The 25,224-nt window shown below is 37.3% G+C and overlaps 1 protein-coding gene across 3 annotated transcripts in view; it reads left to right on the top strand.

The window, feature by feature from the left end:
- LOC100542745 (von Willebrand factor D and EGF domain-containing protein-like) overlaps positions 1-25,224 on the top strand; it is a 164,803-nt gene that overhangs the window by 91,939 nt on the left and 47,640 nt on the right. For all 3 annotated transcript variants that reach the window (XM_085227788.1, XM_085227789.1, XM_085227787.1), the window contains exons 14-20: positions 643-747; positions 2,816-2,930; positions 5,053-5,303; positions 6,510-6,729; positions 12,036-12,173; positions 14,090-14,242; positions 15,770-15,934. In XM_085227788.1, coding sequence (XP_085083914.1) covers positions 643-747; positions 2,816-2,930; positions 5,053-5,303; positions 6,510-6,729; positions 12,036-12,173; positions 14,090-14,242; positions 15,770-15,934 — 1,147 coding nt within the window. The remainder of the gene's footprint in view (positions 1-642; positions 748-2,815; positions 2,931-5,052; positions 5,304-6,509; positions 6,730-12,035; positions 12,174-14,089; positions 14,243-15,769; positions 15,935-25,224) is intronic.

The raw sequence follows: 25,224 nt of genomic DNA, 5'->3' as shown, positions 1-25,224 counted from the left end.
TTTAAATGTAAACTCACATAATCCTTTTTATTCTGTAAGTAGTCATATATTAAAAACTGCCATCCTAAATTAAGGCTTTCTAAAGAGCCTATGTGTATAGGGGTGCCCTTCTAATATACCTTCCTATGGAAATAGGACCGTTGCTGTCTGATATTATCCACCCTAGCACTTTTTTAGAGGTTAATATAAAGCATCCTTTCCTTTTTTTTTTTCCTTCTTAGGATTATTATACTAACTGATTTACCATATAGTAAGAAAGCGATCCAAAAGTTCAGCCAAATATCTTATTTTCATTTCACACCTTCCTGAAATCTATCCTGGTAGTACTCAAGTCCCTGTGCAGTCTCCACAAGCATACTGAACAAATAAAAAACAAAAACAAACTAACAAAAGAAGCACCTAACGGCAACCAGGAAAGTTGAATGCCAGCTGAGCCAAAGGATCTTTGAGTTATTAATGAATAGTTTCCACTTTGGAACATTAAGCAATTTGTTAGCTTGCAGTAGAGCGACTCACAAGTGCTTTAATTTGTCTTACTGGCAGGCATCCAGTTCAAGGGTGCAACAGTATATGCTCCAAAATGAGCAGACAGTCTCCATATGGAACATTATTACTTATAAGGATGATTTTTGTATCGTTTAGATCACTGATGATGGCTTCCAGTACAGTAATTCCAGAGTGCTGACCCTGTACGACGCAGTCTGCCAGGCCTGCGAATCCCATCCAACTGGACTTTGTAAATTAAAGGTAATTTAAAGAGCATAAATGTTTAATATGGATCATTCATCTCCTCCCCAGCCCTCTCTCTCCCTTTGATGCACTGTGTGCAATAACTGTTTTAGAAAGGAAAAAAATCTATTTCATAGTTCATCAGAACAGCCTGATACTTTTCTGTCTTTCACAATCTCCTGTCTGTGAGTGTCTATATATATGTTTATATATATATGTGTATATATATGCACTCTTTATGTTGGACCTTTCTCAGAAGGATGCTCCCCAAAGAGCATGGCAGACAACAGATATGTGTGCAGATGTCAATGGAAGTAAATAGGGCTGGGCTGTGGCTGCCCAGCCATGAAGCTTGTCTCTGCTGTTGAATTATCTTTCCTAGGAAGCTCTGTTAGCTCTCCCAGGCTGGTTGGATGGGGTAATGCAGCTGTAAGGTATTTCAATTCTACACCCATTTTCTGCTGCCTCAAGAGATATACTATGACGTATGTTACGTAGTCTTTGTCATGAGAAAACACCCTTGAGAGAACGTAAAACATTCTTGCTTACATTAAATAACACTAAGTACAAACATATAGCGCTTTGACAGCTTCAAAACCATAATCAAAAGCCTAGTGCTATGTTTAAAACTGCCAACGCACTGGGAACTGTCAGGAGAGCACTATATCCTTTTGTTTTCCTGTGAACTTTCCAGTGTAACATCCTTCATCCCTTGAAAAAGAGATTGCCTGCTCTCATTTTCTATAGGACTGCATTAGACACCTTTTCTCTTTTTCAATGGGGCTTTAAAAGATACTTTTAGAGGGTGCTGATAAGAATATTTGAATGTGCTAATCCTGCTTTCCCACCCTGAGGTAAGTAAAAGTGAACAGGAGACCACCAGTCTTCATTCTTCTAAAATGAAGATTAATCAGGTACATCTTAACCTATTTGCCTGGCTGTTCTCATTAACACTAATGGGAAAACATTTTCAAAGTTGCACTGATTGCATTAAAGTACCAGTTACCAAAATAAGATGAAAGATTGCATTTTTCTAATAAATCAGTAAGTAGAAACTAGTTTATAAGCCCAAATGAGGGCAAAGCTATTTCAATTTAATAATAAAAATAATTATGTCATAACCACATCAATTAAAACTATTTGTTGTCGTTTTTATGACAAGGGCTTTCCCTATTCTTACATTTTTGGAACTCAGAAATATATATGCCATCTCAACTTGCTGGTTTTCTCTTGGTGTCATAATAATTTCTAGCATAAGATGCTTCAAGGGATTATTTGAACTAAGCTTCCAATTGCATCAAACCACTTTCTAATTACTCCTCTTATAACATCATTTTGTAATACCTAAATTGCTTTTAGAAAAGGTGTTTCAATTAAGGGACATTTTATACCAGGCCAGTTTGCATTCTGTGTTCCTTTTTTATGAAGCCTATTCTCTACCACATTACCACATCAGAAAAACAGCAGCTTTTTCATCAGAACTTCAAGCCTTTGAAAGCAACAATGAAACAAAATCTAATTCACATCCAAATTTTAACGTTGGAGATCAGTCATATCACATTGGGAAAATTATGAGAGTCCTTTCAGGTCTGGGTTTTGTGGGTATTTTACCTATTGCACTTGAAGTGGTACTATTTCAGCACCAATACTGCCCACTAACCCATGTCCCTTAGTACCACATCTACATGATTCTAGAACACCTACATGAGATTTCACAGAACTCACATCTGAGAGCTACCAAATAGTCACCATGTCCGTAGTCACAGCTGGGAATAACAATCACATCCATTACATACTGTTAAAGTGAAAATAGAATCATGCTCACATTCATCTATGACAATCAGCATTACATGTTACTTATGATAAAGGATTCAAAGCTACAGGGATCGTACATGGAAACTGAATGATCTCCATGATCTTTCTCCCTGTCAGCATATAAATTGATATCAATTTAGTGTTTTAAGAGACAAGCAAGGTTCTGCTTATCTCCAAAATATATTGACTGCTAATTTCTTAATTTTCCCTCTTTTTTTTTTTTTTTTCCTTGCATCTACCTCCCACCCATTTTTATTTCCTCTTTTGACAGGACAATACTTGTAATATAGATGGACTTTGCTATGGGGAAGGAGAGTCAAGCCCTGCCAGTCCTTGTCTTCTCTGTGAACCTGATATTTCTAAGTTCACCTGGTCTATTAATGAAAGTAAGACAGCTTTTTCTAAGATTTAGAAGCACTTAGCTGGGAATTTAGTACTCAGTTTATGAAATGCAGTTTCTCCATTTGTTGATATGGATCTATTCTGCACAGTGCTTGTGGACTGTTTGCAGTGGGAATAATTGGGTGCACAACAAATAGAGACTGAACAGACACACAAAGTACTCCACTCTGTGTACTATGCATCTGGCTTCTCCTCTTGTTCTGGCTGAAACCTGACAAATCTTTAATTAATAAAATCAAAATAACGGCTTATAAAGAAGTTTTTCATATGCTGATACCACATATAGGGCCCATATCTGTCAGCAAAAGGTGATGGACCCTAAAAACATCCGTGATAGTCTCACAGGTACAAATCTTTAAGGGAACAATTTGAGGAAAATACTGCTTTTAAAACACTAATGTGTATTTTTGGTATCTGTGAGAAATGTTTTCTTTCTCTGAGCCAAATACTGTGAATTGCCACACAAAAGACCATGGAATGGCCCAGACTCTAAGTGATAAGGAAACCAAGCAGCTCATTGTGCAGCCCTTCACAGCAGGGGTGGTAGGGAAAGCTGCCTTTCAATCATTCAAGCACCTCTTGAATGCTAAGGATGGCACTGACCTTCTTGGCCACCTGGGCACACTGCTGGCTCATGTTCAGCCGGCTCTCAACTAACATCTCCAGATCATTTGCTGCCACATAAGATCTGGTTTTACGTTCTTTTGTGTCTATAACACCTTTTACCCTCCACCCAGTAAACACCATCTTTGTGTTTATCTTTAAAAGCATACCATCATCAATATTTCATTGATTACTTTGGGCACAACTTTTATGGGCTCCACGGCTTGATTGTTTGTGAAGCAGAAGTTAAATTAATAGATGGAAGATTTCAACAGTTTTGCCAGGACTGTCTGCTGGAGAAGCAGCTTAGAAAGCTTTGATAGCACAGCAGCAATGAGTAAATGCAGAGGCATTTAAATAGCTGCATAATATGAGGCAAAGCGTGATAGAAGGATATGCACACACAAAAGAAACCCTGATGATGCAAAGACACAGGTTGTCTTTATGAGAACAAATACACAGGTCATAATTTGAGAGCGTGACTTTAAATTACCATAAATATTCTCTAAGTTAAAAATAATCGTGGACGAGTTGCATTGTGAAAAGATTCCTTTAAATATCAGTATATGTCAATTTGTACTGCTGGTTAAAGAGGAAAGAGACTGGAGATCGAGAAGGCTTCTGACACTGAGATGAAATTTCCAGCCCTGCATAGTGCTGCTGTCACCTGAAGGTATTCATTTGATCTTACTTTTCCTTGGTTTCTAATATTAAAATGTAATACTTTTCTTCACCTTGCCTGGCTCGCATCTTTTTATTGTAAATAACTTCAGGCAGCATTTATCTATTACTACACAATAGCCCAGGATAATTAGGCTTTTATCATCATTAAGGAAATACCGAATGTAAACAACAATGAAAACAACACTAAAAAAATAACAAGACCAATGTTGATATGATATGCACTACTGTCTCTGGGGATAGAGAATTTCTGTATCACAGATGTACATCTCCTGGCACTGAGAAGATCTTTATTCCAGAAAAGTCCAACTGAATTCAATCAAACTGCTGAGGCTTAATTACCACTCACGTGTAAAGAGAGTAGAATCTACTCAATGGAAGAGTTACACAACTTTTGCCCCCAGAAGTTGCCCAGCCAATTGGTCATTCATCATTTTGAGAATTGGTTTACTTATATTTAAACAGAACAGGGTAGAGTAAAGTAGGGTAGGGTAGATCAGCATACGTACGTTAGAGATACAGTTAAAGTTTCACTAAGAACTAGGGGACGTGAAGCAGGAAGAGGTTATAAAAGATATGTCCAGACTCTTCCCATCTACTTGATACACCTCAACAGTAATCAGTATGGAACATGAAAAAAACAGGAGTAAAAAAGTATGTGTTTGGTAAAGCCATTTACTGCCTCTAACATCTAAATTGTTTCCTCCACCAGTCTCAGGATACTTTCATCACTGAGAGAACCCCTACAAAGACCTGCACTGCGAATCTTTACACGGTAGAAACAAGAATTTATGTAATCATGGTTTCATTTTTGCTGTTTAGACAACCTGCCTCCTGTGTTCCAGGCCCCCTCCAGCCAGCTGCTGACATTTATTGGTGAGAATTTTGTTTACCAGTTAACAGCGGTGGATCCGGAAGGGTCAGCTGTGCTATTCATCTTAGAGGCTGGGCCACAGGATGCCAGGCTCTCTCCCGCTGGCCTTCTTATCTGGAAAGTTGATTCAGAAGAAATGCAGACCTTTGAATTCACTGTGTCGGATGAATGCAATGCGCTGAGCAGATACACTGTTGAGGTAAGGAAAAAATACTTTAAAGAAAAGGACAACACACCTGTTTATCATGTTCTCATTTTGGCACAGTTGTCATTATAACTAATAATTTGTTACTGTCTAAAAAAAAAAAAAAAAAGATTTCAGCTATTTCCTCATAAACCCTCATGTTATGTAACATAGCAATAATAATCAATTAATGGAATAAATATCTCTGAGAACGTAGAAACTATATATACAATGAATAAGAGAGAGTGCTATTGATTGCTGTTTGAAAGAACTCTCTTCTAGAGCCTGTTAATGGTTCATTAATCTGCTTTAAAATTCACATTCTGCATTTGGATCACAGAAAAAGAAAAAAAAGCATATAACATAAAAGACTGAGTTTTAGCTATAAAAGGGAGATTATAACTCATTCTCAATGATATCTTTAGAGGGTGTCTTGCTCTTATGCCATTACTCCACACTTCAAGTTTCTTGGCAGAGCTCGTGCATGACTTTATTGCATAGCCTAACATTAATCCCATGATAGGATGAGCTAATAAAGTGGGATGCAGAACCCTGGCACAAGAACAATTTTGTGAAGAAAAGGATATTTTTCCTACAGACTCTAATTTCTACTCATTCAAACTACTCGCATCAAAAATACCGATCTGCTGAACACAGGCAGCAAAGGGAAAATGTTTCAAACTAGATCTGCATTTAACAAGATGGGATAGTACAGAGGTTTGAATCTGTTGAAATCCTTTTCTCATCCATATGCAACGTGATTATGGATCTCCATTCCTTGAGAGAGAAAGTGGTAAAAAATGCCACAATCCTCATCCTGACTGGGAGCCATTTATAATGTAAAGCAGTAAGGATGGTACACAGGCAGGCAAAGAGAAGAGATTTTTCATTTCTTTGAAGAATGAGGAACAAATCTTGCCCTCAGACACCATGTAAAAACTGCTGTTAAAGCAAATAGGGCTTCTTTCTCAAAAGAAGTTAGAATGTGCCCCTAAGTGATGAAGAAAAAAATCCCTCTAAAGCCAAGATTCCAGTCAGATAAATAAGTATGCTGAGTACGAGACCGTCTACCTAGACAAAGGAAATTGGTTAGAAATAAGTATTCATAATACTAGACAACGTGCTTGCACTGCAAATCTGGCCTTTCCTGACAGGTACCAATATACCTCTCAGCAATGATTATTCAGAGGAATCTTATCACAACTCTTTTGCCTTCCTCAGGTTCGAGTGAAGCCCTGCAGCTGTCTCAATGGCGGAACGTGTGTTACCAATATTAAATTCCCTCCGGGCCTTGGTGAATATCTGTGTTTATGTCCAAATGGATTTGATGGAGGGCTTTGCCAGGAAGATATTAATGAGTGCAAATCAAACCCGTGCAAAAGCGGAACTTGTGTGGACGGTGTGGACAGCTATGCTTGTCAATGTCCCCCTGGTTTAGGAGGTAAGACATCCTTTCTTCCAGCTCTAACTAAAGACAAATTGCATTTCATGAAATTTTGACTGCAGTGGAACCACAGGAATATGTCAAATGGTCAACATTAGATTCCTCTTCTGACTTAGCTTTTGACAGATAACGTGTAAAAGCAGCAATCTAATTATCCACGCTCAAGGGAAGAAAAAGACCTAGAGGTCTGCAGCCTGAAATGACCATGATAGAGCGGTCAACCACTATATCTCAGCTTCCCCCAGCTCATTTCCCAGCTATCCACATGTGAGATGAGCCAAAGGAAGAAGTTTAAGCCTTAGAGAACCACAAGCCCATTGTGCTGTCAGTCATACTGATGAAGCAAAGTCTAAGCTTTTAAGCTGTTCAGGGCTGACCACAATATGATTTTAAGGGATACAGGCAAGAGGAATGATCGTTGCCTCCAGAAAGTTCCTTTCAGAAATGCAGAATATAAAGCATGAAGAGGAGAAATAGAAGGAACTGCAGAGAAGACAGAAGACGTGGCTGCAAGACATACAGTGCATACAGGAACAGAGGGAGTGAGAACCTGAAGCGTCAGGTGAGAGAGCAGCATCTCATAGATCACAGAGGTGAGAGCAGCTTGGAGCTATGCTCAGCTGTGTGGAGCTGCTGCAAGGTGTCACACAGAGCCTTGCACCTCCTCCACACCGGGACCCACACTCCAGCTGCTGGTATCACAGCTTGCTGCCAACACAACAAGCTTTCACATCAGCCCAAACATGCCTTCTTCTGGAGACTCACCGAAGCTGCAGTTTTGTTCGTAGTTTATCCTTTCAGGAGGCAGAAAGCAAATCTGAACATACAGGATTTCTAAATGTGGCCTTTTCTTAGCTTTGCTGCTAGCATCAGTGCCATTTAAAAGAGCAGCCACTTGCACAGTAGTCATTAGTTCGATTAGTCATTGGAAAGGAAAGGTTTTGCCTTACTATCCATTCATGTCAGAGTCAAACCAGCCTCCCAGCAGTGAAGGAAGAGTACTAATAGAAACAGTTTTAAAATATCATATGGACCAGAATCATCTGAAAAGGAAGGAAAAAAAAAAACACCTTAAGCTGAACTCAGATTTCAGTGCTTGAAATCTTCAAAAAAGAATAACTGCTCTGGTCACATATGAAAGCAGGAATGAATTAATGACACCCAAAATACTGACTGCAGTACAGCGCTATATCTCTGAAAATTTCAAGAAGAGGTAACATCAAAAGCACTTAACTGTTACTGCATATGGTATCTACATACAAAAACCATGAACGGATTATCCTCAGTGGGCTCATGGAGGCAGGAAGGCACCCCTCCTCTCCTTCAGGAGTTCATGATGCCTCCTCTGTTTTAGTCATGTGGGATTGAGAGTTCAGACTTCATTATATATAAGATTCCAATAGAGATGAAACAAAAGCAATTCAGATTTGGGAGCTCGCAAAAGTGGCCCAAAAGTTTCACGTCATTCTGATAGTGACTCCAGGTAATAGGACAGTACAGCCAAGATCTTCTATCTAAAGTGTTTATGCCACAAAATACTACTGAGAGAGCTATGCACAAGCTTATGCATAGAGAAAAATGATAGAAAATGAAATTTTGATCAAAATACGAAACTTCAAACAAAATCAACATATCTAGAGTGGCACCGTCTTGAATTCCTCTGGAAATAATTTCCCCAGGGAAATTTGGGAAAATCTTCAGCTAGATTTGGTTACATACTTTAAATATACTGTTGAGAATAATTCTTCACTGCCTTCAAGGACGTAGATTAATGGATAAAAAACAATTCAATGAGTTAACAACATCAGTGTATCTGCTCCTGTTCACTGACCTTCACCAGTTTCTCGTTCCTGAACATAGATGGAATGAAATCAAGCTGTATTATTCCACATAAAATAGTTTGCCATAATTATAATGCTTTGTTTATAAACTCATATGGCGTGTATTCTAAAATGTGGTTCTTATTCTTACATAAACAGTCAAGAATGAAATATCCAACACTTTAGAATAACATGCTTGAAAGCAGCATACATCCAGCTCTGAAAATAAGGACAAAGGACACCTTAATAGCCAGAAAAACACTGCTTTCCTGAATCCTTAAGCCCTGTCAGTTTAGATAAATATGCAGTGATTTTGCTGTACTTCCCTGGCCCAAAAGCTAAAACAGAATCAACAGCAAAATAAAAATATGATTGAGTGAAACAGAAATACATCTCAAAATTTTAATAGCAGGTGAGAAATTATAAGCAAATGGAGCTGAAAGCCAGCTGGGAAGGGGATGATTTTACTTCAGGGAAGGTTCTGTGACAACAATAAAATCTCATCCTTGGTGCTGTGTTTATGTCTCAGTTCCCCAGAAAACCATCAATAATCTAATGAGAAGGCAATGCTATACTGCTCAAGTGACAGCATCATTTCACCATCAAATCTTTACAAATGATAGGGAACAGGTAGTAGAAACAAAATGTTAACTCTTTTGAGAGCTTCCAAAACACCACTGCAAGAGAAGAAGGATAAAGAACAAAGTGTTTTGCTGAATGGTAGCAATTCAGGTGCATCTGTGTATCTCTGGCAGCCTAAGTGCACAATGCAGAAATAGGAACAAAGCAGGGAAAGTCATAGGAAAATGTGAGAGGATGATGACTCCAGAATTATTAATACTTCCAATTTCTGCAGAGGTTAACACATGCTTATCTCATTGTATGTTCAAAGCTCATTCATTCTCCTGCACCAGTGTTAACAAGAATTCCTATTGTTTCTTCTTTTGGTCACTGAAAGCAAGAGTCTTATCTTCTTGAGAACAAAACACCTCCTTGAAAAAACTGTATCTAAATCATAAAAAACCATCCTTTCTTTTCCTATGTATCCATTCATTAATATGGGGGCAGAGGGGAAGAGAAGGAAACTGGAAAAAAAGAAATTGTTCACAGTTTGTAATAACCTTACAGTCTTTCAATGAGATTTCCTCTTCATTTAGATTCAGCTTAACTTCAACACAGTCAAAAAGTCCTTCTCTACATCTGTAGGTGGTCAGCTCCTCTCAAGGCATGAAAGGAGTTGATCTTCTCAGCCAATTTCTCATGCAGGGACAGAGAAATAGAGCTGGGAAGGAAACAGATGTTTCAACCTTGCAGCCTAAAGATGTTTTATTCCTAATATTTTCATTTGTGTGGTAGCAGTGTCAATAGAATTGGGACTCCCTTGTATTGCAGCACACTGGAGGTCACGCGAGCACAGTAACTGACATTTCTTGTTGAAGACAATTTTCTATCAATTTCTACTGCCTCTCCAGCAACCTTCAGCAAAGTTTAAGACTTTCCAAATGTTCTCCACAGACACTGCTGGAATAACATTATGCCAACATTGATCAGACAGCATTTAAAACTGTCTCTTTGAGTGAAACGGAGTGGTGCTTGTGTAGTTCTACATTTAAGTTAGTTGAGTGGGTTTTAAAATTTAGGCTGTTAATTATGGTTTTCCTTTGCTTTTTGGAATTCTCTCATTTTTGAGATTTTAAAGCCAGCCCTCTGCTAAATAGTGTGGGGGAAAGAGGGAAAAGAGGAAAATGGATTGAGGGAGAAGCAGATCTTGTTACCCAAACTGGGAACTTCATTCCTACTTTGATTGCCCATAGTATCATATTTCATCTTTAAACTATACTTAAGGAAAGAAAATAATTACTAATCTAAATGGAAGAAAACTCATTCAATATTTCCCACAATATGATGTCTAATAATTTCCTAATGTGTCATCAGACAGCAGTATCAGACAGAAATAGCATGATGCTATCAACATGCTAATTAAATTATACAGTACAAACAATAATCCAAAATGTAACAAAAGAGAAAAAATAATACCTGTAACACTAGGTGATGTCCAACATGCATAAAACAAGGAGTGCTTTCCTAAGCAAGAAGCGTGCACAAGTTGAACAACCTCTATTCAGATGGCAGCAGAAAAGGGACGTGACTTTTGTTCTGCTGTTCTTTTTTTTTTACTGCCCACAAGAGAAAGCAGGCATGAGAAGGTGAAGTCACTAGCTTCACTGAGGCAGCAAACCAAGAGAGACTTCAATTATATTTTCTTACATGACGATGCTATTTTAACTTGAAAGGAGCTGTGGAACCTATCTGAAACACTGAAGAAATGAGAGATTATGCTGCAGAAGATGAATAACAATGTTCTGTTTCTTTAATTCAGTCTTCTGTGACAAATTTGCATTTTGAAGAAAGAAGTTTTAAGAATAAAAAGAGATTCTATCTTAGTCAACCTGAATATCCAAATAAGGAACAAGCCATTCTGCACCTTATGCACCAGAAAGTCCATTTCTTGGGACTTCCCAGAAAGTGTCCCAATCTCGTTGGGTATTCTACAAGGAGAAAAGAACAGAGGGCATTCCTTAATACAGATCTTATGGGATAGTTCAAGACTGGGCTACATGTTCCAGTAACCAACAGCAGTCAAGCAAATTTTCTTAAGTGGCATATTCAGCAGCATGTTTATCTGAAGCTCAAGTGAGACTGTAAACAACACTGTATTTGATTACCCACATCATTTCATGTTCAGATAGTCATTTTAGCTTTGGGGTCAGCTTCCTCTGCAGGTATCTATTCATTCATCCAGTGCTGTGACTGAACATGAATTACTTCAAGGGATTTTAAAATGTTTACATCCGAAATCAGCAATAGCCACGATCCATTGTTTGGAGTTTAGATCTTACAGTAGCTTATCTTCTGAATGCCAGCTCTGCGGCTCAGAGACATTTTCAGACAGTTCCTTCAAATTTTAATTTAAATAGAAAAATCTGTTTTTTTTTTTTAATTTGATCATTTTGTCAGATTCACCTTTAGCCAGACTCTATCAGGCTGTTGTACAATAAGCTATTAATAGTGTGACATTCGTATAGAAATGAAAAGCACGGAGTGTCAGTATGCGACTCTTTGTATCCTAAAGCTAAAATGGGTACATTGGCTGCTTTGGTGTATGACAAAGATCTCACATAAACATGATAACAAAAACAGCAGGTAAGACATGAAAGGCAGAGCAATAATTTATTTAATAAGCACAGCTTTTTAGGAGCTATAGTCCTAAGTTCAGCACTCCTGGTGCCAACAAGAACAGTACTAAATAGTCTGATAAAAATACGTTTAAGGCCAATTGTGGGGAAATTGATGCTAACGTGAGTGACATCCCCTGTAATGAGTTCACAGATGAGAAATAAGCCTCAGTCTGAATGAACATTTGAGCTGAAGAATAAACAAGGAATATCTCCTGATTATTAACCTCCGCTTGTCTTGCCACAGGGCTTACTTGTCAGGAAGACAAGAATGAATGTGAAGAAGGTCTGTGTTTTCCTGGAGTGTCCTGCATGAACACCTTTGGATCATACGTATGTGGAATCTGTCCAAGTGGGATGGAGGGAAATGGTAAAACTTGCAAATGTAAGAGCATGATTTGTTATAATAGAAGGGTAAAAATGGGCCCACTTCTACTGCTGTTATCCTCAATTGAATACTTTGTCATTCACTTCAAGGACAGACTTTTAAATATACAAATCAGACTACTGTCATCTTATATTAATATGGATAATTGCAAATTGGTCTCAGTTTGCTGTTTTTCACTGCAGTTTAGTTTCATTTTGATAAGAATTAACACCATAGCATACAAAAAAAGGTATTTTTCAGATGTCAGCCAGATAATTTGCCAAGGACGTTCTCCAGGTTCCCCACTACTTCTCTCCTAAATAAATCATCCACTAACAAGTAGCTGGGGAGCACCTCCAGGATTAGTTCTGTTCTGAGTGAATGCTGAGCGGAATGGATGTGGGGTAAGAAGAGGTAGTTCCATGTGCAAATCCTTTACAAATTTCACCTCTCTGAGGTGTATTTCATGAGAGGGCGAAGCTCACAGCTCCTGAGCTTACGTTTGGCATGAGGACATGCCACAGATCCAAGCAAGCAAAATAAAAGGCCGGGAACAATTTAACACTTTTTCAGTATGCATTGCTGAGGCAGTTCTCTGCAAACTCTTGAGCAGGAACTGACTTTCCATTACAATGAGACCTTTCCACTGCATGAGATGTGAAATACCCACACTCTACTTTTTTCAGTCACACACACACGTGAGTCTTCTCCAATAATGACATTTGGTGAGCAAGGACAAGAAAACTCAACATTTGATGTATTCTGCACCTGGTTGTTGGGGTTTCCAATCAAGTCCAAGAAGAAACTGATGCAGATGTTAACTTTTTCTTATATTGGCTGCCAAAAGAAAAAACTGATTTTGTCTGGTTTACTAAGAATCCCCTCAATCATATTGCCAAACATCTGTATAGAAATGTTTTCTTCAATGTCTTGTTTAGCCATGCTAATTATTCCAAAGTGATTTTGCACCTGTTTCATGATTTTCTATTTTTCTAGCTAATTTGACTAACAAGGAAATTTATACAAAATCATGCTCAAAATAGATCAGAATGATAACTTCTTCCTATGCATTTTTTAATTGCAGATATATTTCCTTATTTCTAAAATACATGTTTGTTAGAGCAAGCAAAATAGAGTAACTAGAAATCATCCTTCCTTCTACTAACACACAGGCTTAACATGCCCATCCATACTTCCCTCACTGAAGGGTAAAGGCTTCTCAGAGGAAGGAGAAATCTGAAATAATTTTATAACTGCTAAAGTGGTTCATAGCTCGCTGCATTATTCAACATATATAAGTTTCATAGACTCGGGCTTTGCTAGGAGCACAGAAAATCCAGGGCAACAGTTGTGTAACTCAGAACAAATGCAGACTTGCCAATCCCTAGATCATCCAAGAAATTCTCTTCAAATTTTGTGTAAATTGGTATTTTCAAAAGGTTCCAGCAATCAGCTTTTCTCTTTACGTTTACATATACTTAGCACAGATAATTTGAAACACACAAAGTTTGCAACTGAGCTAAAGCCAACAAACACACACAACGCAGTTTCAGGCAGAAGCTTTCAAGGAGAGACAGGAATCAAACAAACTTCATTTGTGCACTGTCTTCATCCAACACCACACGCAGCACCGAGACCCGATGCCTTCCTACTGCCCTTAGCTCAATAAAAGATCACTGTGCATATTAAGTATGTCTCTCAGATAAGCAAGGATTATTGAGTTTGTGCATTGTAATTTTTTTCTGTATTTGTGTAGAAGCTTTGCTGAATGTCAGCAGCTGACTCACCTGATTTGCCTTTATTTGCTTGATGGTCAGCTTCCAGAGCAAACTGATGTCAAACTATCTGATTTGCTGTTATTGTTGCTTTTTATCATCAATCAAAGCTAGTCCCTTAACACCTCGTTTCCTTGTCTCCATGTTTTCTTCTTACAGCTGTGCTTGCTGCTGACTTTACAAAAGCTTTAATCATTGACAACAACAATGGCAAAGGTGATTTGAACAAAACTGAGGTTGAGTGGCCACTGCAACCCTTAGAGGCAAAGAATTCTCCTGTAATTAAGAATTTTAACATAAGCGCTAATCGTGGTAGGTATACAAGGATACAAATTATTTTTCAGCTGTTCAGAGACTCATTAAGGCCAGAAAAGGCCACTAAGATCGCCTAGTCCAACCATTGAACCATACCACGATGTCCTCTAAACTATGCCTACATTGCAGTTTACATATTCAGAAATCATGCATTTAACCATTTTAACAGCAAACTTAAACCGTTTGTAATACATCACAGAAAGATAGAGTTAAAATCTCCTCAACACATCAGCCTGTAGATTGCTGCTAAACAATTTTGCAAGGGAAAAGAGCCCTTAGAGCAGTAACAATCAGACTGGTCAGGCTTAAGTACAACCTCATCAGTTTTAAGACAGAACACAATCACTCCAAATCATAGTGATCAATGGAAAACAAGATGGTAAGAATGACAGCTTATGCCAACTTGCCATAAACAAGTGATGCTGAATTTTATTCCATCATCTGACTGGCAGTCACTGCATTAAGACCAAGCTTTGAGCATAAATCAATATGACTACAGCAGATGCTTTTCCCAGAATATTTGTGACTGTCATCATTACAGCAGAACCCAGAGCACAGCAGCACTTTCAAAAAAGAGTGTATATTGCTTATGTTGACCCACTTCTAATCAGTATTTCGTTTTTCCTTGATTTCCTAGTGAGAGCAGGGAAGAGAATAATTTAGACTTGGTATATCTGTTTTGTGGGGACATATGTGGGAGAAAATAGCCTTTTTTTTGTCACCTTCTTTTACACGTCTGTGCCAGGCTAGCCAAAACGTAAGCAGAAAATGATTTTTCTACGTATCTGTCATATTGTTGTATGCAACATGCAATGACAACACTGGAAATGCTTGAGAATCATGATAGAGACTTCATGGAGGCCATTATAAATGATCTACAACCATCATTAAGATTTTATTCATCATCTGTTCTCTATCGACACTATTAAATATTTCACAGGGAGTTCATATTTGTGCTATTCAGTGACATCATAAGTGATAAAATACCATATACTACCACTGTTTAATTTAGCACATATTTCTAAGATAATTAAAATAGTCTCTTGTCATACAAGGTTCAACATTTGAAGATAATTTCTAGATCAGAAACATAAGCACTTGTCAGTGAATTCTTAAAGATAAGGTATATATGTCCTATAAGATTTGGTGATTACTTTCCAATTATATGAGACCAGAATGATATTTGAATAATAGATTCTTACTCAGTTAATCTTTCACTTACGCTGAAAATTACAGTTTCTATATTATCAATGATAAATGCCTAACAGTTTTGAGTTATAAGCTTGTAAATATGTAGAAGACTAATAAATCTTGCTTTAATGAGAAACAGCTGTTCTGTTACACTGCCTACAGGACATTCTCATACTTGGCACAAGGTTTGGGAACACTCTGCATTAATTACTCTTCAACAGAATAAAAGCAGTTAAAAAACTTGAGCTGGGTTTAGACATACTTACTTGTATATATGCATTTTGTCTGAGAAATGATAAATAAACATGTTTGAACTTTCTTTTTTTTTCCTAGGCCATGCAGCACATCAGCCCCGTGTTACCACCTGTGCCAATAGGCCATGCTTCCCTGGAGTTCTGTGTTTCAATAGGAAACCCCCTTACGTTGGCTATGTCTGTGGCCGATGTCCAACAGGGTTTTTTGGAAATGGCCGAACCTGCAGCAAAGCCTCCAGACCAGGTACTTTCTAATTTTTGGAATTTTTAAATAGTTTTTTGCAGACAATGGCTATAAGTGAACCTGAAGTAGTATGGCATTACAATACAATGTGCTTTAAAGTCAAACCCCAGTGCCTTTTTTCCAACTGTGAATACTCTTACCTGACAAACAGCACGTCCTATTTCAGGAGTCCCTGTCTCTCAGCAATGAGATTCAACCTCTCATTTGCCACTAGTAGAATTCTTCAGGACAGGACTTATGAGATGTACGAATCACCACATCTGTATTTCTGCTGCCGCACAGACATATGATTTCAAAACATGTTTCCTCCTCCGTGGGATAGGAACATGACGCATGCCAATTCCACTCTACTTTCCTTCCCTCCTAACTCATTTGTGGCAAGGCATCTATTCTCCAAGGTAACCTGTGAAGGTGATGATGAACAAAGTGCCATGTAAGAACAACTATAGCAGCAACATGATGGCAACAGATAATTAAAACACTTCAACAGCATCCTTTGTAGCCTAAGCAGCATTCTTCCTTTGGGAGTTCTGAAACTCAGCTGGCCCATTAATCTCTGAGGACTGATCATTAGAAGAGGTCTTCTGTTATGACAGGAGGAAAGCTGGGTCCTGACCTCAAGCAGAAAATGGCAATAGCATAGCAACCACTTATCAGTCATCCAATCTTGCTCTCTCTCAATGAAATTCTCATAATTCAATGCCTAGTTCTCTAGGGATAGTCTGGATGGCTGTACTCTTTTCATTGCACAGAGTGATTTGCCAAGAGAACTGATGTTTATTCTCTAATAGAAGTAGTTATTAGGTCAAGTTCCCTGTTTTTCCTCTAAATCTTTTTCTTAAGCATTCAAGACAGACTCACTTGAAACGTATTAGGGTATTCCCTGACCTCCTACACTTTACAGACCTACTCTCACTCCTCATTCTGTATCCAAATGAATGGCTATTACCTAGGTGTTGTATTTTAATGCACACTTTCAAAGCCAAAGCAATTTTACTGTTTAGAGTGGATATCATCCTCTCTTTTTGAACTATAAATTGATTTTAGCCAGTTCTCAGAATTTAAAGGTCACAAAAAATAGAACTAACATTTTCCTCGCTCTGTCTTGCAATGGGTATGTACATTGTATTAGTTTATCTGAGGCATAACGTCAGCTATTGACTGTTCTGTAACTTGGTGAAGCTGTAAAAGCAGTTGAGCAAAAAACTATAAATCACTATGCATATAAATAAAAAAACATTTCTGTCACTGCCCAAAGTTCTACCTTGCCATTAATTGCATAATGGGATATATGTTATATACTCCAAAAGTTATTTCAGTGCTGCTGAATAAAAAAAATATTCTGCAGCTATTTATACCTTAAATCAAACAAATCTTTAGCTCTCTTCTCAGTCTTAGAAACAATTTTCATTTTTTCTGGGCTTCAGGAACTGTAACTGCATTACTTTCTATCTTTCTTGCCTTATGTAAGATGTCTGTATGTTTCTAAGCCATGGGCAAGACCAGCCTTTAAGACAGTCATGTTCCTCAAGATTAAATGAGAACAGTCCTTCATTTTTGTATTTAGAAATGAAATAAATTTCTACAGCTTTATGTGTCCTAATTTATAACTAAAATGATCGGTTTAACTCTCTTACACATGTGCTTTGCTAGTTCAAGCAGAAGTATTGTACAATATTGATGATTAAAAGATAACAGACAAAAAGGAATGAATTTTCAATTAACTTTATGTACAGTTACGGATTAAGAATATTGTGAAATCCTCCCTCTTAAAATAATAGCTTCTCTCTCTTGTAATTTACGCTGTCATTCTTCAAACAAAACAGAACAAATCCTCTTCAGCTTCCTGCAGTGCTTATGAAAGTACTGAGATTACATATGCCCCTTCTTCCCAACTCTAACTTCAATGTAAAAACGTTCGTTAATTCCTATTTTGTACTTTTATTAGCTGTTTCTGACGTGAAGTTATACTCAATTGTTACTATTTAAGGATTAATGGATAAGTATGCTTTCATATAGAAATCACAAAAATTACCCAACTGCCTTTTTAGTCTACAGAGAAAAAATTATGCCAGAAGAAATTTTTTTCCTAAGTCCCTGTGACAAAGAAGACGCACTTAAAAGCCCTTCAGTTTTGATTTCTAATCAGCAAAATACATTTGCTCAGCGTCGATATGTGATAGGTATTAATCTTTTGATGTACTTGGCATACAGCAAACTCCATATTTTCCATAAACAATTTTCTAAGCTCCCCTTGGCTGCTCTGCCAATAGTGTAGGGCTTACTTCTTTTCTCACATGCTTTAACCTGGTTGGTATCAATAGTCTGTGTCAGTTTAAGTCAATCAGACTTGATGGCAATAATTTTTGAGGTCCATCAGATTAGTCTTGAGGAGCAAAAATTCAAGTATCAAAAACCCTTATGGAAATTCATACATAAATGATACGTTTTAAAAATGCATTCTCATATGTAATGTTTTCAGGTAAGCAAAAAAAAGAAAAAAGTATTTCTCTCCCTCCAAAATCCGTAGAGCAGATGACCTATATTTTTTTTAAATTTACTAGAAGCGTCAACAGTCTCTTAACTTTGCTGTCAGTGCAATAAGAAGGAAAGTCTCAGGAATTTAAATCTTCACTGGGCACATTTCACATTTGTTTAAAACATCTGTTATCTTGTTGTTGGAGAACCACATCTGCTATACCAAACCTTGCTGTATCATAGGCCATATTTTCAGCATAAAGAAAATGAATATATCTGGATGGGGATGCTGGTGATGTGACTGCAGGTTTCAATATTAGGTCTCATCAGATACTACCAGTATTCTTCTAGACTGTTTCATCACTCTCAGTCTCAGAGATACCCATCTGTTTGAACTTTTTTTCATCAGGTTAGAGACGTAGTTGTCATCACTAAAGATTTATTTTTTTCCTATTAGTAAATCAGCAACTTTACTGGACAAAGCAGTGCCACATCCATCACCGATAAAAGATTGCTCAGAGTCAGCTTGTTCTGCCTCTTCTGGTTTAAGGAGCCAAAGATCAGGGGAGAGAATTATTTTATGATCTCTGTAAGTGAGTTCTGCTCTTTCCATTCTGAGCACCACTGCAGACACTCCTGCCACAGCAGTTAATTTGCAGTATTGTAGACATTTGCCACTTGATATAGTTTTGGATTTGCCAGCTAATTGTTATGTTTATGTCCTCTATTTTAAACTATTCCAGTACCTGCAGTGTGCTTCTGAACTCGCTTCGATTTTACATCAGGCAAACCTCTGTGACCTTCTAATTTGTACCACTGTCAGATCAACACCCAGGTGTGAATTTAAAAGCTGAATACAGTATTTGAATTAGAAGAAGGGATTCATTTGAACACATAGTGCTCCAGAAGAGCACTAACACATAAGAACCTATTATTCTTAACTTTCAGCTTTGAAATCATTGTCGTCATTGTTAACAGTCATCAGTGATCACTGTCCATGAAAAATAAATAACTCCTTGAAAATAAGAGTTTTGGTTGCCAACGCAAGGCTCCAGCTCTGGTCCTAACTGCAAGACTAGGGACTTCTTGCTGCCTGGAACTAATTTAACGATTTTACTTCAAGAAGCAACTAAAGAACGTAGTAGAATCCTTTCATCAAACAGAATTGATGAATTTGCATTAAAAAGATCAAGGCTCAAATTCCAGTCTTACTTACAAGAGTGTAAATCAGAAGTGATTCCATTAAATGAAGAGCACTGCCCTAACAGCATGAGCCTAGGGAGGATGAAAAATGTGTAAATGTAGGCACATCACACACAGAACTTCCAGCTACAAAGTCTGTATGTACTGGCAAATATAGATACAACACTCACACACTTTACAGCATTCAGAGGATGCTGTACAATGAGAAACCAATTGGTCCTAACTGTTTACATGACACTTGGTTGAAGGCAGCAATATTTCAGTGCTGCAGTCATCAGCTGTGAAGCTGTCTGAGAAGCTTGCAAAAAAGACATAATAGAAATGCAAAATAAATAGAAAATTAAATACTGCTTCGATCTGGCTCTGTATGGTAACAGATCTCAGCTGCCTATTCTTGTGGGTTCTGAAACTGGGAAGCATTGCCTACGGCTGACTCTGACCATTGAAATCCTGGACACAGAGTTCAACTTTAATCTTTGGAACTTGCGTTGGAATTTGCTGATCCCTTTCCTAAACTATGTTTCAGTGTTTCTATTTTGTGTATTTCAGGCTCAAATGTACATTTTCGCAAACTGACCAGTTGTGATGGCTCCTTCTAGGAGTATGCGATGAAATGGCAGATGAAGTGTGGTTAGAAATGACACACAAAGACATCCCATACAAATTTAGGTTCATGAAAAACACATTTCTGCAAGTTATATACCAGTAATCATCAAGAGGGTCAGCCGGACATTTTGCACATAAGCTGTGACCCTTTTCTGCCCTCTGAGTAGGCAACTGCTTCTGAAAGGCCACTTCTGTACTTACCAGAGTAGAAAGAGAACCTGAGAGTCTTTTAGATGGTTTTTTCCTCCTTTGGAATACCTAATACAACATCATGGATTTTCAGAAAAAATACAACAAGAGCCCCCACAGTATATGCTGTGACCCACACATAATAACTAAAGTAGGCACAGTGGGAATAATATGTTTAGATAGTTTAAAATACAAACAGTTTCCAGTTTCACTGATCCTTATACTCTGTCAATCCAGAATTCGTTAAGTGCATCCAATCCAGATGATATATTCAGGAAATGATGTAGCTCAGCAATGAAGCCCAATGAAGCCCAAGCCATAAAACCACTAGGAAAGAGGACTAAGCTATATGCCATGAATAATATTTACATTCAATCAGAGCATCAAGCACAGATTAAATTTCTCTCCTACCAAGAATGTGCCATCTTTTGCTTAAGCAATCCCTATGCCATCATGACTTTTAAGTGATAATAAAAACTCAGTCTCCAAGAAATAATCTATAGAGGATAGAGGCCCTATAGGGGTCTTTGTTGATGTTGTTTTCTTTTATTTTGGCTTTTTTTTTTTTTTTTTTAATGTTAGCAGAATAGAGAGCAAGACTATCTCCTTAAAATTTCCAATCCTATTTAATCATCTGGCTATAACAGCTCTAGCTTTTAATGTGAGCCAACCCTGTTTCCACAAATTTGATAATGTTGTTGTTTTCTTAAAGGCACTTAGAAGCCTTTTAAAATTATAACTCATGCTGGACCAACACCCTGGCCTCACTCAAGCGATGCGAGAGTTTTGCCACTCAATATAGAAGGAAAGCCAAAGATAATGAAAAGGACTGGTAAACAATACAAAGTGGAATAAATTACAGTGGGGAGAAAGGGAAACCCATTATCTTCTTTGTAGCTATTAAAGCCTATATATATATATATATATATATATATATATATATATATGTACACATGCATGTATATGTATAAGAAAATGCACAGACAGTTGTCGCTCTCATCAGTTGAAGATGTAGAAAACTTGTTAAAGCATGATTTCACTCAAGGTATTTATATCTGCTTTTAAAGTATTAAAATAGATTCATTACTGTTCTCCAGAAAGGCATAACTCAGATTATTTCTTGGCTTTCATATGTAAAATAACTCATTTTTATGTGTTTATAGCCCAAAACAACATAATTATTATTTCAGACCATTTACTTCTTGATTTTTTTTTTTTTAAAGAGTAAAATATTCAAATTTAAGCTATTTTTCCTTTGATGAACTATTATGGATTTTCTTTTGAAGAACTGTTAGAAACTTTCTTTATAATCTATTATTACATTCTAAAGGATTCTACATAGAGGTTTCAGACAATTAGACAGGGATGCTTCAGAGAGGATCTGCCTTGATTTTTCCAATTCGGCATATTTCTATTAACTTGTTCAAGTCAATGGAGAGCCTAAAGGCCCACGAGGTATCATCAGATAAGAACACAGTTTTTATTAATTTTTCCATCTCTCTGAGTGCTGAGCTGAAGTAAAATATACTGCCAATTCCTGAATAGAAAATATATTAGTTTTATGAAATCTATCTTAATGCTGTCTTTATAGCTGCTGAAGTAATACAGTTGTGGACTAAAATAATTGGAGAAGGACGGACATAAAGATGAGAGTAAAAGCTCAGGTCTGAAAGGTGTGCAAGAGATAACAAAAGAAAGGACAATGACGTGACTTTGAGGGGGTTAAGTGAATGATCCATAGTGCTTTCAAACACACCCATACTTCTTTACTTCCTGTTTTGTTAGCTGGAGATTCAGAGAAAAATACAGGAAGAACACTTCTAAAAATTGCAGCAGAAAATGTTTTAGAGCCAATGAATGCATGGAATAGAGAAAGAGAGTAACAAAGGAACAGAAAGCAGCAAGTCTTCTGTGAGAAGGGTGAGAGCTCACCAAATATGTTGAGTTTTCCATCCCTGGACGAGAGCTTTTCAATTAAAGCTTGAAATGAATTGGCATGTGGGATTGATGTTTGGGAAAAGACAGTATATTTCTAAAAAAAAAAAAAAAAAAAAAAAAGAAAAGAAACAGCTGGTTCATAAATATCTATAAGCAATCTGAAAAAGATATCGATAATGGAAAATATTGAAAAAGACAACTAAAAGAAAATAGAACACTGGGGAGCATGTTAGCATCTTCGCAATCAATAAATCTCACACCATTTTTAGAAAACATGACCTCACAAAACACAGTCTTTAAAATTTCCCTTGAAGGCTTATAAAAAGCATCACAAAAGGCAAAAAAAAAAAAAAAAAATCCACAGCAGAACAAAGCAGCAAAACCCAAGACTCAACACTGCTTACAAACAAAGGAAGAAACTACTTCACTTTCCTCAGAGGCTCAGTTTTTCCATATAACTTAGAGCTCAATGCCTTCCTGCAATGTCCTTGCACTTTACCTCCAATCCTTTGTCCTAAGAACAGTACTAACTAAAAGCTAGACACCTCCTAGGAACACAGATACACGTATCTTTCTGAAAGCTGCCACTCATTAGGGTAGGTCTCATGTTTAAAGGTTTTCTTATTTTCAGACTCGTGTGTTGTTCTAAAATCCCAGGCATTGTTTTGATATTTGTTGAGTATGAAAGGGATTACTGTGAATTTTATGTGTTCCTTAACATTACCTACGTGCTTTGGAAAATGATCTTTGACATGTAATCAGTAATGCCATTTCTGTGTTCATCATACATTTGTTCTTTTCTCATTCTGTTCAACACTTGCTTAAATTCTTTGATATTTTCCTCTTTTTCCTGTTTCCCTATCTTGCCTTTATATTCATTAAAAAAAAAAAAATCCATATGCTCATTAATATTCTTTTATATAACTATCCATGCTTCATTGGGTCTACTGCAGAACCATTTGCCTTTTTCACAGCTTCCTAGTAGCATAGAGTCTTCCCTTGCTTAGTTAACAATCACACATTTTTTCCTCCCCTCTTCAATTCTATTACTAGTTCACGTCTAGAATTTGCCAAGTTCAGTTATATTAACACTTCACCTTTCAACTTTTGCTCTTTTGACTGCAGGCCATTTGAGTCACCAGTCACCATGATGTCTCTAGCGGTATTTTTTTATGCAGGTACGGCTTGGCTCAAATCAAGAGGGAAACTGCAAAACTGATCCCAGTGGTTCATCAGGTGCTTGCCCAAAGAGTTTCTTGTGTCATACAGCCAAACTGCTTCAGTTATTTGCAAACAAGCACTGCCTGACCTGTGGTTTTTTCTTTGCACCAGATATTGCCCCTAAGCAGAATGGAGTACTGTTTGGCTTAGTTATGTATCTTTGCATAGGGTATCTTGATTGTAGTTTTACAACTTCTAAGTTGTAAAAATTATTTCAGAACAGTTGAATAAGAATTTAACTTCCTCCATGCTGAAGACATTTAGAGAATTAACTTTTTCAGGCTCTACTACTTCAAGAAATTTGAGACTATCTACCAAGCTTTCCTTCAGTGTGAATGTTTTTGGAAGGTCCTCTGGAACTCTGTGCACTGTAATGTAGCACAGCCTCTATGTTGCGGTAAACGAAATCCTCTTAATTTACTTAAAATACAGTTCACTATTTAGGAACTTTGAGTTTGGATGCTTGCAAGTAATGCCAAAGATAATCGACAGAATGCTCACAAAGCAGCAGTCATGCCCATAGATTCATTTGCTGATATTTGTGGGAATTATCTACTCTGAAAACAGGGAGATACCTAAATAAAGTTTAGTGGGTGAACTGGCTGCAGATCCCATGTTTTCTCCTCCACAATAGGCAGTGAAACAGAATTGAATGATTCTATGTTTCAGGCATACAAAATAAACTTGTATTGCAAATTTCCAAATAATGAATGGTTTTGCAGAATGATGTATGTACAGCTGCAGCCACATTTGACAAACAAGAGTCTGCAACAGAGGAAGGAATGGATATAATGCCAGTTCCATAGAATATTCCCTACTGCTTGTGGAATTGGTGGGTGAAAGGGAAGAAAATTGCTCAGATAGCAACAGCAGCAACAGAATCTCATTTTCTTCTGAAACATAGTTCATGGAGAGTGAACTAGATGCTTTCCTTCTAGTTTTATAATTAAGGCAACAAACAAGTAAATTAACACAGAAGTGATGGTTTGGGAGCCCAGAGTTTACTGAGGCTGAATGTGACTATACAGATGGATGCAGAGCAGTTCAACTGCTTTACTCATGTGCTGACCTGTCTGGATGCAAGGCACGTTAGATTCACAAACTGCTGAGCTGCATTAGTCTAGCATCAGCCTAATAGTATGGCTACAGTCAGGCTATAGCCTGACTTATTCTGTCCACCTGTGCACAGTGAGTGGCACAGGCATAAGCTTCACATCTCTTTCTGATTGGTAAATTCCAGTTCTAGGCACCACTTACAGAAATTACATTTCTGATATCTTCTATTTCCATATATTTCAAGGAGGAGATTAACTTTTGCCTGTGCTTATTTTGAATGTGAAATATATGCCTAAATTCTTTTACACTGCAGGTGACTCTTCCATTTTTGTCAGTAAAACAAGGGTAAAGCATCATGGTCTCTAAACTGAAGCTACTGTCTAAATTTGTAATATAATTCCAATCTAAATTTAAAAAACTTTTTTTTTTTTTTTACTATAAAAATAATCCTGGGATTACACCCTCTGTACAACTTGGGAAGTCAAAGCTGCACTTATTTTAAAGGAGTTGAGGGATTTTTCCAGTTGAAGGTTTTACAAGTTATTTTTTGCGATTGTAAGCAAAAGGATCTCAGTGACTGGGGAAGTTCAACCAACATC

This window comes from Meleagris gallopavo, chromosome 7 (assembly GCF_905368555.1).
Source record: "Meleagris gallopavo chromosome 7, MGAL_WU_HG_1.1, whole genome shotgun sequence".
NCBI lineage: Eukaryota > Metazoa > Chordata > Aves > Galliformes > Phasianidae > Meleagris > Meleagris gallopavo.
The sequence above is the reverse complement of the archived record's forward strand: the minus strand, read 5'-3'. Positions and strand labels throughout refer to the sequence as shown.